The 13744-nt window shown below is 48.3% G+C and overlaps 1 protein-coding gene across 13 annotated transcripts in view; it reads right to left on the minus strand.

Moving 5' to 3' along the window:
* The window catches only part of TMEM8B (transmembrane protein 8B), a 52383-nt gene that overhangs the window by 6552 nt on the left and 32087 nt on the right, over positions 1 to 13744 (minus strand). For 7 of the 13 annotated variants that reach the window (XM_054520944.2, XM_063713941.1, XM_054520942.2 and 4 more), the window contains 3 exons: positions 8147 to 8293; positions 7863 to 7979; positions 6667 to 7611 (listed from right to left, as the gene is read on the minus strand). In XM_054520944.2, the coding sequence (XP_054376919.2) occupies positions 7246 to 7611; positions 7863 to 7979; positions 8147 to 8293 (630 nt within the window). In that variant the 3' untranslated portion in view covers positions 6667 to 7245. Of the gene's footprint in view, positions 1 to 6666; positions 7616 to 7862; positions 7980 to 8146; positions 8294 to 13744 lie in introns of those variants that run through there. The other 6 variants (XR_008510065.2, XR_008510064.2, XR_008510066.2 and 3 more) reach the window with 2 other exon arrangements.

The raw sequence follows: 13744 nt of genomic DNA on the forward strand, positions 1-13744 counted from the left end.
TCCTCCTAGGAATACCTGATGCTGGCCTTTCCCGAGGAGAAGTGAGAGCAGCTCTGCATGGCGATGGAGGTCACCTGGGAGATACCACAGCCTTGCCCACTGCTCCCTTTGCAAAGCTGGTCACAACTGACCGCACCTCCACCAGATTCGTGCCTGGCTTCCCTCCTCGTGTGACATCATTGTCAGTATCATTTCTCCTACAAAGCAATATGGAGGCCAGAAAGTAAGTCACTTGGCTTTCACGACCACAGTTCGATCCTGTGACCAGTAACACTGTTGAGACATGTATGTTCTTAGGCGTCCTTTTAAAAAAAACAATGGTCCATGATTCCTTAAGGAGACATGACCAGAAATCAAGCTTATACATCCTATGGGGCTGAAATATTTCATCTTCATGGCCCAAAGGAACACTAGGTGAGCATCATCCATTACCTACCTGCCTTCTGGAGCTCATCTCACCTGACTCAGGGAGTGCGGCAGCGCCTGTGACAGGTGTGGAATCCTTTTGTCCACTTATTTTCCTTACTGCTGTAGCCCCAGCACCTGATACCTAGCACAGAATAGGTACTTAATAAATACTTAGTGGATGAATAAATCTGAAATACTATGGCCATAATTCGGTCACATGAAGCCGTAATGTAGAAAAGATGCTTCCTGTTAATGACCAAAAACACTTTAGATTCCAAAGGATCATTTTAAACATGAATCCTTCTCTGTTGTCTCCTCTGACCCCATCCTGGGGAGAGCAGAGAAGAGCCTAGGGGACTAGAATGTACCCCATCCTCCCCTCAGTGACGTCCACAGAACTGCAGCGCTGAGAAGGCCAGCTTGCAGATCTGAAATCCAACTCCCTCATTATACAGATGGTGAAACTAAATTCCAGAGAGGGAGGCTGACCTGCTGCAGCTCAGACATCAGGTCACTGGGCTCCCAGGCCAGTTGGACCTTTTTCCAAAAAGCTGGGTGGTCAAGATGGAAAAGGAGAGAGAATGAGATGAAGGGGGCAAACCAGACAGCTGTGACGGAATACGTCCTGATGGGGCTACACGAGCACTGTAACCTGGAGGTGGTCCTGCTTGTGTTCTGCCTGGGCATCTACTCCGTGAATGTGCTGGGGAACGCCCTCCTCATAGGGCTGAACATGCTGCACTCTCGCCTGCATAACCCCATGTACTTCTTTCTCAGCAACCTCTCCCTCATGGACATCTGCGGCACCTCCTCCTTTGTGCCTCTCATGCTAGTCAATTTCCTGGAAGCCCAGAGGACCATCTCCTTCCCTGGCTGTGCCCTGCAGATGTACCTGACCCTGGCGCTGGGATCAACGGAGTGCCTGCTGCTGGCTGTGATGGCATACGACCGTTATGTGGCTATCTGCCAGCCGCTTAGGTACCCAGAGCTCATGAGTGGGCAGACCTGCATGCAGACAGCAGCGCTGAGCTGGGGGACAGGCTTTGCCAACTCACTGCTACAGTCCATCCTTGTCTGGCACCTCCCCTTCTGTGGCCACAACGTCATCAACCACTTCTGTGAGATCTTGGCAGTGCTAAAACTGGCCTGTGGGGACATCTCCCTCACTGCGCTGGCATTAATGGTGGCCACAGCTGTCCTGACACTGGCCCCCTCTTGCTCATCTGCCTGTCTTACCTTTTCATCCTGTCTGCCATCCTTAGGGTACCCTCTGCTGCAGGCCAGTGCAAAGCCAGCTCCACCTGCTCAGCCCACCTCACAGTGGTGGTGGTTTTTTATGGGACAATCTCCTTCATGTACTTCAAACCCAAGGCCAAGGACCCCAGCGTGGATAAGATTGTCACATTGTTCTACGGGGTTGTGACACCCTCACTGAACCCCATCATTTACAGCCTGAGGAATGCAGAGGTGAAAGCGGCCGTCCTAGCTCTGCTGAGAGGAGGTTTGCTCTCCAGGAAAGCATCCCACTGCTACTGCTGCCCTCTGCCCCTGTCAGCTGGCATAGGCTAGGTTGTGCTGTGGTCATGACCTCAAACCTTCAGATGCTTAAAGCCATTAAGGTTTTGTTTCTTGCTCCTGATGCAGGTCCACCAGAGGCTGGTGGGGCTTCTGCTCCGCATCATGGTCTTCACCCCTCTGGGACTCAGGATGACAAAGCAGCTACCATTGGGAACATTGCTGGTCACCATGACAAAAAGAAAAGGGAAAGTAACAAAGCCTACACTGACTCTTAAGGCTTCTACTCAGAAGTGGCTGTGTTGCCTCCACCTACATTTCAGTGGCCAACACAATGGCAACAGGAAGGCACAGGACCACACCTATTGTTAAGGGGGAAAAGCATGCTATCGTGTGTCTGGAAGGCAAACGAGAGGGACAGAGAGATTTGTGAATGGCCTAATGACTACCACACCAGCTGACAGTGTCAACCCAAGAGCTACTGGAGGTTTGGCTTTCTTTATCCTAACCATCTATTCTTCATGGGCTGCTGCCAGGTTAATCGTCCCAAGAAAGCTCTGGTTAGCTCACTTGTGGTAGCTTTATACTGAGTCAACCAAACTAGGTTAGAGGGTGTGGGTTAGGGTTGGCCACAGAGAAGTTTGCATGTGATTTGGAAGGCAAAAGTGGGCCAGGTGTGGTGGCTCATACCTGTAATCCCAGCACTTTGGGAGACCGAGGTGGGCGGATCACCTGAGGCCAGGAGTTCGAGACCAGCCTGGGCAACATGATGAAACCCTGCCTCTACTAAAAACACAAAAAATTAGCCAGGTGTGGTGGTGCACCTGTAGTCCCAGCTACTAGGGAGGATCACTTGAACTTGGGAGGTGGAGGCTGCAGCGAGCTGAGATGGCACCACTGCACTCCAGCCTGGGCAACAGAGTGAGACTCTGTCTCAAAAAAAAAAAAAAAAAAAAAAGGAACAGCACCAGACACAGTGAGGGCACTCACATGTTGCTAATCTGCTGGCTCCCCATTAGCACAGCCTGTCCAGTCCCCACCAGGTCACCTCCTTCCACTGTGCTGAGTGCTGGGCCAAGTGCAAGCTCTATGGCAAAGGTGACAGCTTCTCCTGCAGGTCACCAGTCACTGAGATTGAAGGCATAAGAGCCAGGCACAGGTTCCAGTTTGTCCTTCTGGATTCTAGTGTGCCCTTTACTGCCCTCACTTCACACACAGCCTTCTTTCCTAACTGCTGGCCCAGCTGAGCTGTAACAGCTTCAGGCCCAACACCAAATGCAGAGGGAACAGTTTGGCACAGATTTCTCCAACTGCTCCCATGACTGTAAAGGTCTAATCTTTTTATCACTCATAGTGGTTCTGTTACTTTGGTCAAACCTGGATTGATTCATCACTCTTCTGATCAAGGACTTTTTTGACAGCTCCCACTACCATTAAGTCCAAATTCTTCAGTTGAGTCCTCAAGGCCCTCCAGAGTCTGCCCCCACCTGCTTCTTCAGCCTGATTTTCCACTACACCCTTCACATGGCTGTCCCCTCGCTACATTATCTGTACTGCCGCACCCCCATGTCTTTGCACCCTTGTATGTATTGTGCTGTTCTCTGATAATACCTGGGACTAGTTTTCAAAGCTAGGTTAGACACCATCTCTTTCATGCATCCTTTCTCATTGCACTTTGAGATCGCTCTCTTTACATCCTACAGCACTTTGTCAGGATCTTCCACTTCACACTTGTCCCATCTAACTCGCATTCATGACACTTCACCACCGTGTGAGCTCCTTCAGGGCAGGATTCAGTCGGGTCTGGCTCATCTCTGTAGCTCCCACAGCATGCTCCCTATGGAAGGTTTGCAGGACTGAATTGTCACTCAGAAGCCTTCAGAATATCACCCTGTGGGGATTGAGCCCTGTGCTGCTGAACATGCCCCAGGCAGCTGCAAGTGCTCAGGGGTCTCAGTCCAGTCGTATGTACAGATACGTGCAAGGGTGCAGCAATATCTGCCAGCCACAGCCCTGTATTCAAGGCAAGGAAGGGCTGTTTGAATCTTGGGATCTCCCCCACTGAGACAAGTCAGGAGACAACCAAGGATTCCCATTTTGGGAGCCTAGAGACAGGCCTGGTTCAGCGGCTACGTCCAGCACTGTCATATTGCTGGCCCCCTTCCCTCCGGGAATCCCACATGCACCTCCAACTGTCCAAAGTGGAACTCATCTTCCCCCCTACCCAAAGTGGTGTCACCATCTCAGGGAATGGCACCACCACCCCCAAATCAGAATATCACCATCATCCTAGGCTCTCTCATACCTCACCATCCCACACACCCAATCAGTCACCAAGTCCTAAAGAGTTCACTCCTAACAGTTCTTAAATTGGTCCCCTCCTTTCCACGGACATTGCGTTAAGAAGGCTTCACCATTTCTCTCTCAAATGTTCCAATAGCTGTGATCACTGCACTTTGTCCTCCAAGGTCTCCCAAAGTCCATCCTCTGCCCCAGCCACCAAAACCCCAATCTGATGTTCCTCTCCTGCTTAAATCTCTCCAACGGCTCCTCATTTCCCATAGAATAAAGACCCAACCTCCACTTATCTATCCAAACATATCATTGGCTGCTTACCTCCACCACCCCACTCCACACACAAAAGCATGCGCACATGCACCGGCCCGGGCACACTGAACTATTCAGTGCCCGGAGTAAATATCAGTCTTCCCTGCCTCTGCATTCCCCCTTGCTGTTCCATGTCCAAACACTTGGTGACCTTAAGCTAACATATATTGGACCACATCACATACCAGACTAGGCACTATACAAGTGTTCTAAGAGCTTTACTGACTGAAGACTACATGGAATGATGAAAATCTTAGGGAAGGGATGCCATATGGACACTGGGGACCACAAAGAACACTCTCCCATTATCTTGGCATCATGGCAACTCAGCTAATCCTAGTTCAAATGTCCCTCTTCCTGGACGCCCCTTATGACCCCTCCTCACCGGGTGGGATGCACCCCAGCTCCATCTCCCACTTCAGAGCCTTCTGTACTCTGCTGATTCTGTCCAGAATCCCAGCTATTTGGGTTCAAGCATCCCAGTGACCTGGCTCTATACATCTTAATGTGGTATTTCTAATGTAGGAACAGTATTTTCTAAAATAGGAACAGACACCTAGCTCACACCTCCTCACTGCTTCTCACTACTCACTTGGCCACACCATTCTCTGCTCAGTGCCCCACGGAAGAGACGTGATTGCAGAAAGCAGATAACAGAGGCATGTTTTCCTGGCTTTTGGGCTTCAAAAGCCTAGGTCCTGAAGGGAACAGAAAAGGCTTAAGGCATAGATAAAAGATTCAGGAGAGGCCAGGCGTGGTGGCTCATGACTGTAATCCCAGCACCTTGGGAGGCCAAGATAGGTGGATCACCTGAGGCCGGGAGTTAGAGAGCAGCCTGACCAACATGGAGAAACCCCATCTCTGCTAAAAGTACAAAAATTAGCTGGGCATGGTGGTGCATGCCTCTAATCCCAGCTACTCAGGAGGCTGAGGCAGGAGAATCACTTGAACCTTGGAGGCAGAGGTTGCAGTGAGCTGAGATCGCACCATTGCATTCCAGCCTGGGCAACAAGAGCAAAACTCCATCTCAAAAAAAAAAAAAAAAAAAGATTCAGGAAAAAACATTAAGTAAGGCTTCCTCACCACCAATATTAACAAAAGGGGGAAAGAAGAAAGAGGAGGAGAGAATGTAGACAGAATACTGAGAGGGTCCCAAAAGGAAGAGTCCCTGAGCCCCACACCCCAGGCCAAGATAGATTTGCAGGTTTTAAAAGATGCAGCAACTCATGCCTTGTCTGTCAAAACCCAGAGCAGAAACAGCTTCAAGGTGTGTCCGCATAGCCAAGGCCTTAGACAACTTCACAGGTCTCCACACATGGCCCAAAAGTGGCAGAGAGAACCTTAGGACTGAGAGAGTTATGCAAATGGGAACAAGAAATCTCTCTGCATCCCAGATGAACTGTCTGGACCTCTGACTGGGGACCAGATGGAATGATGGAAATCCCGGGGATGGATGAAGTATGGACACTGGTGATCAGTGAGAATGCTCTCCCAACTTCTTGGCATTATGTAAGACTCTGAGTCTTACACATGCTATGCAACTCTATGAACCCAGCTATGACCCTCATGGAAAGAGAAGGGATCCTGAATGGACAAATGATCTTTTCTGGCACTCAGGAAAAATGGGAGCTCAAAACAGAGGTTACATTCTTGTGATATTTCTTGCACACCTGAGACGTGTACCTGCTATTCCAATTTCCTGGGACCTCGGCTTCCTTTTGTGTTGGGTGTGGGCATCAGAAGGAAAGTCTGTCTCACTGATTTAAATCATCTCAGCATACGTATACACACACACACACACACACACACACACACACACACACACACACACACACACACACACACACACACACACACACACACACACACACACACACACACACACACACACACACACACACACACACACACACACACACACACCCCTCTCAGCTACTGCAAACTGGGCTCAATAGGAATTGGGGAATAGGCATTAGAAAGTGTTTAGAAATGAAGGCAGGGCCCAGACGAGTGGGATCAGACTGTGTACAGGGCGTGACAAAAGCCTCTGGCAGTAGCTCCCATCAGCCCTGCTGATTCCCTGAGGGGCCCTCTTTCCCCCCTTCCCCACACCCCTGGGAAAAAAGGCAGCACAGAACCATTCTGAACCAATCAATCATTGGAGACACACAGACTCCACCTGTATCAAACAAGGATACTAGCCACCCAGACAGCCCCACTCCCAGCTCCATCCATCCTGCAATCCCTCCTCCGCAGCACAGCACAGCACAGCACAGCACAGCACAGCCTAGACGCTGCCTCTGGGAAGGAAGCCTGAGGCCAGAGTTGCTGAGCCTCTGGGAAAATCTGGAAATTTGGTTTCCCCAAGATAGACTCCACCTCCTCTGGAATGATGCTGTGCTCCTGACAGGGCTTTGTCTCCCTGGGAAGGAATCCATGTCTTGGGAAGGCTCTGCATCCCAGGAAAGGCTCCACACCTGCAGGAGGGACTCCTTGGTCCTGAGGGGCTCTGCGCCTGCATAGGCTCCAGTCCTTAAGAAGGACTCCATGATGCAGGGGGACTCCAGGCCCTCAGGAAGTTCTCCATGTCCTGGGAAGGGCTCCAGGTCCCTGGAAGAGTTCTATGTCCTTGAGAAAGACTCCATGTCCTCAAGAAATACAGCCTGTCTCCTTCTAACAGGGCTCCACGCCCCCAGAAAGAACTCTAGGAAGCATTCATATCCCCTCAGGGCCAGGCCCAAAGCCCCTCTCAGCTGGCACAGATGCTGCTGACAGTGGCCCCTCCTGGGCCCACGAGGCCCAGCTCCTCCTGCTCGTTGATGCATAGCTGGTAACCACAGCCCCGGGCCCGGGCTCCAGACGGGACCCTGTGGTCAGTCTTGGCACGAGGGGGCAGCAGGAAGCCCACACTGCCCGCAATGAGCATATGCCAAATGCTGTGAATGTAGAAGTAGTTGTCCCGGGTCTCCACAAAAGCATAAAGCAGGACGGCACTGCCTGCAATAAGGCTGCCAGGGCACAAGTAGAAAAGCCAGCGGCGCCACGTGGGTGGGTAGCAGTGCCGGCGGCGGACGCTGCGTACTGTCTGGGGGAGACAGAGAAGTGGGGCTCAGGAATGCCAAGCCCTGGAACCCAAGCCAGAGCTGGTCACTCTCAGGTTTCCTCTGAGCCCTGGTTGTGACCTAAAGACACCTGCCAAGACTGGAGCGGACACTGCCAGCAGCAGGTAATGATGACAGAGCCAAGCCCACCTTAAACTGGGGACCAGATACCTGAGGCCCAGCACCCAAGTCCTGCTGGGACCCTCCTCCCACATCCCTCCCCACCCTTACCCAGGCTGTGGCCAAGATCCCCAGGGCGAAGAGACTGGGTCCAAGCAGGTTCCAGAGTCCATGTCGGTCAAGCTGCAGAGCCATGGACAGCAGCATAGCTCCCAGCAAATACAGCACCTAAAGAAAGAGACTCAAGGGCTGGGCTAGGGCCAGGTGACAGGCAGCACTCCAGGGGCTGGGTCAGAATCATGAGAGGCACTTGGAAATGCCCCCAGGGAGAGGTCAGGAGTGGATTTCAAGGAGACTTGGCCATGGTTGTTCCCCAGGGCCCACTCTGCACTGACCTGCTTGACCACGGGCTGTAAACGAGCCATGGCAATGACAGTGACCCACACGGACATTAAGGAGCCCAGGAAATCACAGAACTGCAGCACATCGTAGTCCATGATGCAGAAAACCACGATGCCTGGCTGGTCACAGGCATGATAGAACTGAAGGAAGAAATGACAGGCATTGAGAGAACTTGAGGCAGAGGTCCAGGTCTACAAAACTGGAGGGGGTGGGCCCAGGGGTGGCGTGCTGCTGTCAGAGCAGCAGAGGTGAGAGGTCACAGATGAGAAGATCTGGGAAATGCCTGACTCCCCAAATCCTGAGAAGAATGTGGTAAGGAGGTCCAGTCTGCTACATAACTAATATGTATCTGGCAGCCCTGACCCTGGTCCTGAGCTTCCTCATCTTCCTGCTTCTGGAAGGTGCTGTGGAGAGTGCCCTGCCAGGGGGTTCTGATATCCTCAAGCTGAGGCCAATCCTGTCCCTGTCTCCTCATGCTCACCATGGATCCCACCTATAATCCCCATCCCTGGCCCAAGCTCTGAGCTACCCAGACCTCAAATCTCCCCGCTATGTCCCAGTTTCCCCTGCTAGCTCAGACTCTGAACTGGGCTTCCACCAACTGACCCTCTTCATCCCTTCCCGACAAATGCAGGGAGTGTGTGGCAGGTAAGAAAAAAGACAGTCCCTAAGGCCATGGAGAGAGGCATGGCACTTCACACCATGGGGAAGAACATGGAGAGGGGACAGTGTCCACCCATCCTACACTCTGGAGAACATAGTGAAGAGTGGACTATTGAGGAGGTTCAAAGGGGATGCAGGAAACAGAAGTGGAATTGGATCAGACTCAACTGGACATCCTAATTAAGGAACCAAGCGAAGTCTGCCATTAGCTCCCTTGTCTATAGTTCCAACCCATGTCCAGATTGTCTCTCTGGACAACGCCATGGCTTCCAGCACGCTGTGTTCCCTTATTTGTGAAAAAAGTTTTCTAGCATAACTCTTTAGTGGCAGAGATGCCACCAGAAGAACTGGAAAACATACTCCAAAGTCAGTCTCTAGAGACAAAAGATGAAAAAGAAATCGCTAATGTTTCCTTTGACCCTACTGAAGATGTCATCCAGTCATTTAAATTGTAAAAATTACAACTTCAACAGACAAATTTGGAAAGGAAGAAGCTGGGATCTTAGAAAAAGAAAACAAAATGAAGACGAAAACCTGGGATATGAATTGGCATCAGGAAACTTTGGGTTTGATTCCTTTAAATTTTAAGCTGCAAGACTCAAGCTTGCATATCTATCTTCTTTCTTTTCCTCCACTTTGGAGGTAAAGAATTTTGCTCCTGCAAGAAGAGACTGCCTAACGATGAACATGTTTTAAGTGGGTGTTCCAGGCTTTTGAAAGGGCTCGTTATTTTCGGGACATGGTTCCCTCTTAATATACTGTTAAATTGAAAAAACGAGTTCTTACTGGGAAATTTTCAGACTTCTCATGCAGGTCCATATCAACATTAGAATGAATTTTTTTAGGTTGGGTGCAGTGGCTCACGCCTGTTAATCCCAGCACTTTGGGAGGATGAGGTGGGCAGATCACTTGAGCCCAGGAGTTCAAGACCAGCCTGGGTGACATGGTGAAACCCCCATCTCTACAAAACACACAAAAATTAGCTGGGCGTGGTGGCGTGTGCCTATAGTCCCAGCTACTTGGTGGGGAACAGGGAATTGGCGGGGGCGGGGGGCAGAAGGGGCTGAGGTGGGAGGATTGCTTGAGCCCAGGTCAAGACTGCACTGAGCTGTGATCATGCCACTGCACTCCGCCCTGGGTGACAGAACGAGACCCTCAAAAATAAATAAATAAATAAAAATGGTTAAGTAATTAATGTTTGAATACATCTAAGAGACTGGTTTATTTTTCAACTATTTATATGTGCTGATTCATTGGGAGTTAATTTAGTTCCTAAACAAATCAATATATTGGTCTTTTTCTATTTTAGCTATAGGACATTGATTATTCTCTGCCTCCAAGACCAGACATAAGTACTATAGGCCACTAAATTACACAATACTGTTTTATGACTTGGATTTTATTTTGAAGCACTAATTTTACATCCAGCCTTAACCAAGCACTGGCTCCATATGCTTCACTTTCAAGTATGTAGAAAGAAATACCCAGAAGTTTCTGGGAGAGGGATTTGTACTATATTTCAGACAAAGGAAGATATATATCAGCAGAAAAAAGGCAAAGCTGAATCACTTAACATTGAAGACACATCTAGGGGAATAATTGAGGGCTGACTTTCTCCTAGGAATTTGCACTAAAAGAAGAATAAAGAAAAATGGAGATATTATCTCTAGAGTGGAGAGGATTTGAAGAAATCATTTCACTAATATTTTACGACTGATTATTTTCCAGGTATACTAAAAGGTCAAAGAGATTGTTTAAGGTTGTGAAAAATCCACAGGGGTAGAGTTAAATTAAAATTGTAGTGTGAGGGAATTAGTCCACTAAAAATTGTGGACTAATTTTTAGATTGGCATTCCTTTTGTCAACAGCAATAAAAAGAAGTGACACAGAAAAATCAGGGAATTTAAGAAAAAAAAATTAGACTACAAACTGACTTCTATTAATATAATTCTAATCTAAGTTGATAACTTTCTCAGCTTTGGACATTATTTATGAAGCAATGTAGGGAAATTATCCTGAAATTTTATTTTTCTGTGGAATTTTACATTTTTGTAACAGTGCATCTAATGCTCCAAAATAGGCTATCCAGGCACTGCAGAATGTGGACTATAAATGCAAACATAGTTAATCCATGCCCAGATTGGAATATAATGGAACTTGCTGTTACTCCCTTATTTCCTGTTTTCTGCTTTCATTTTCTCTTGGAAACAGTTACGGGATTTTGCCAAGGGACACTGAGAATGACCTGGGATGGTCTGAGGGATATAAGGGGTAATGAGAAGGTGGGCTTGTAGCCAGGATGCCAGCAATCAGCAAGGACACCTGCACAGCCCCAGAATGCCAGCTCTGTCTGGGTCTTCTGAGATCTAATTGTAAGGATTCAAGGAGCACTGTGATGGATACACAGTTTGAACAGTACGGGTTCAAGCTACATAATTAAAATGTTTGATATCTTTGTCCTGATGGTTTCTTATATTTGGCTTAGTTGTATTTTCAGATCTCTTGATCGGCTCTTATCTTTTAAGAATTTGGTGAGAACTACTAAACTGAGGCCATGCCTTTTTCTACATACTCCAAGACTTAGGAGAAACTGAAGTCAGGTTAAAAGCATATCAATGCATGCTCACTGCCCTGGTGCAAAGGGAACAATACAGCTCATCTGTTACATGTGAGGGATCTGGAGTCAGGCTCAACCAGATTCTAAGGTAGATACTCACCTTCTACCTCAGGCAAAATATTTAACTTTCCCTTATCTACAAAAAAAGGATGACAAGAATAAAAGCATGTATCAACTATTACAGTACTATTGTGAGGATTAAATTAGCAGTGTCTGAAACAGCACATATTCAGTGTATGTCATTTTGTTGTAATCATTATCTGAATTGTTTGCCTATATACAAAAATCAAATGCTAAGTTTGTGGCCTGTTTTTGTTTTTTCAAAACATATTTTACATCTGTAAACTCCTGAATTATAAACCTACTGTCTGCTCCTATGTCCCATATAAGAATGGATTACTACTCCCAAGTGTAGACTGTCCTGGATTATTTGAAGACAAGGAAGATGACTGTCATCTCCTGTCCTAGTACTGACAACTGCAATTTGACCAGTGGGTCCTTAAATGGACACTGCTACAGAATGAAATAAGTCTAAGAATGGCAAGGAGGGACCACAGAGAATCTGCAGGGAAAACAGAAAACATAGCTTTATGTTCTGGCCCATGTGGAAAAGAACAGGAGTTAGAGCAGGACTTTAGGCAACACCTCAAAGCCAGTAGCTTTTCCTTATTGCCTTATTTAAGAAAATGTGAGATTTTGGCCCGGTGCAGTGGCTCACACCAGTAATCCCAGCACTCTGGGAGGCCAAGGCGGGTGGTTCACGAGGTCAGGAGATCGAGACCAACTTGGCCAACATGGTGAAATCCTGTCTCTACTAAAAATATAAAAATTAGCTAGGTGTGGTGGCGTGCACCTGTAGTCCCAGCTACTCAGGAGGCTGAGGCAGGAGAATCGCTTGAACCTGGGAGGCGGAGGTTGCAGTGAGCTAAGATCGCACCACTGCAATCCAGCCTGGGCGACAGAGCAAGACTCTGTCTCAAAAAAAAAAAAAAAAAAAGGAAAAGAAAAAGAAAAAAGAAAGAAAGAAAGCGGGAGCTTTTTATGTGGTGCCAGGCACTTGAGGCTCTCCCAGTGCTCCTGCTACAGGGAAGGTCTTTTCAGGCTGACAGCCACTGTATCCAGATAAGGAAGAGCCATGTAGCACTGAACACTCTGGAGCCAATCAGGATGCTTGTGTCAAGTCCAGAGAGTGAATATGCTCTCCCTACATGCTTTAGGCTCCTGACACACTTGGGTGCTCTTACTAATTATGAATCACATTCGATCTGCATGTAGCCGAGAGTGGGCTGGTGGAGCAGCTGTTGCTGGAGGATTTGGTGGGCCACGGTAGAAGGGCATCTGGCAATACGAAGGAGAAACAGTGTCTAACATAAAAATAGAATGAGGCACTGTGGGGGCAGGCCTAAAAAGGGGCCAGTCAAGCAAAACTGGGGTATATGCTTCTCACCCCGCTTAAAGGGCCAAGATCTCTCTCTGCAGCATGGTTGCAGCCTCTTCTTCCTCATCTCTGGATGAATCTCCAGAAGGACCCAGGCCCCTCAGTTTCAGCACATTTGCCTCTGCTTTCTCCCAGATGAGCGGTATGATTTTTCTAATTTAGACATATGTCTGACCTAGTAATGCAGGATGCCAGGAAGGCCTGTCTTGCTTTCTGTGATATCCTTGCTGACAAGGCCTGAGCAGTCTGAAACCATCTAAGAGTTTTTGCATGCTCACATGCATGTCACTTGGTGCCAAGAGCCTAGAGATGCCTTGAAAAGATTCCCAGATGCGACACTTCAGGGGTAAAAAGTCTACTTGGGGGTTAAGCCACATTAGCAGGCTCACTTCTCTACCTTTCCTTATAGTTTCTGGACACTTGCTTATAATGAACTTTTCTGATTATGGAGGAGTGAGGAAAACACAGGAAAGAGATTGTGGCGATTCTGCAATGGGAATGGAGGGGTTTTAAACTATATTAATCTTCATCAAAATGCACTCCTTTGAGCTGGGATGTGATATGATACTGCCACTTCCGACAATGCCTCAGGACACAGTTGAGTCTGTAAAGCTTCTCGGGACTCTGAGAGTCAGATTGTCCTATAATCCCCCAATACAGAGATCCCCTCTATCTTTCCAAAGTTCCCATGAGAAATCAAGGTGGCATGGTGACTGAATGGGGACACCATTTCAGACCACAGGAACGAACGTGCTAACGATGTAGAAGTCCCCAGTGCGACAGAGAAGGGGAGCTCAGAGTAGCTAGCACTCATATCATGAAAGAATGTGGTGAAGATGAAGACACTCTGTGCAGAGGTGTGGGGGAAAGCAT

Source organism: Pongo abelii, chromosome 13 (genome assembly GCF_028885655.2).
Source record: "Pongo abelii isolate AG06213 chromosome 13, NHGRI_mPonAbe1-v2.0_pri, whole genome shotgun sequence".
Lineage (NCBI taxonomy): Eukaryota > Metazoa > Chordata > Mammalia > Primates > Hominidae > Pongo > Pongo abelii.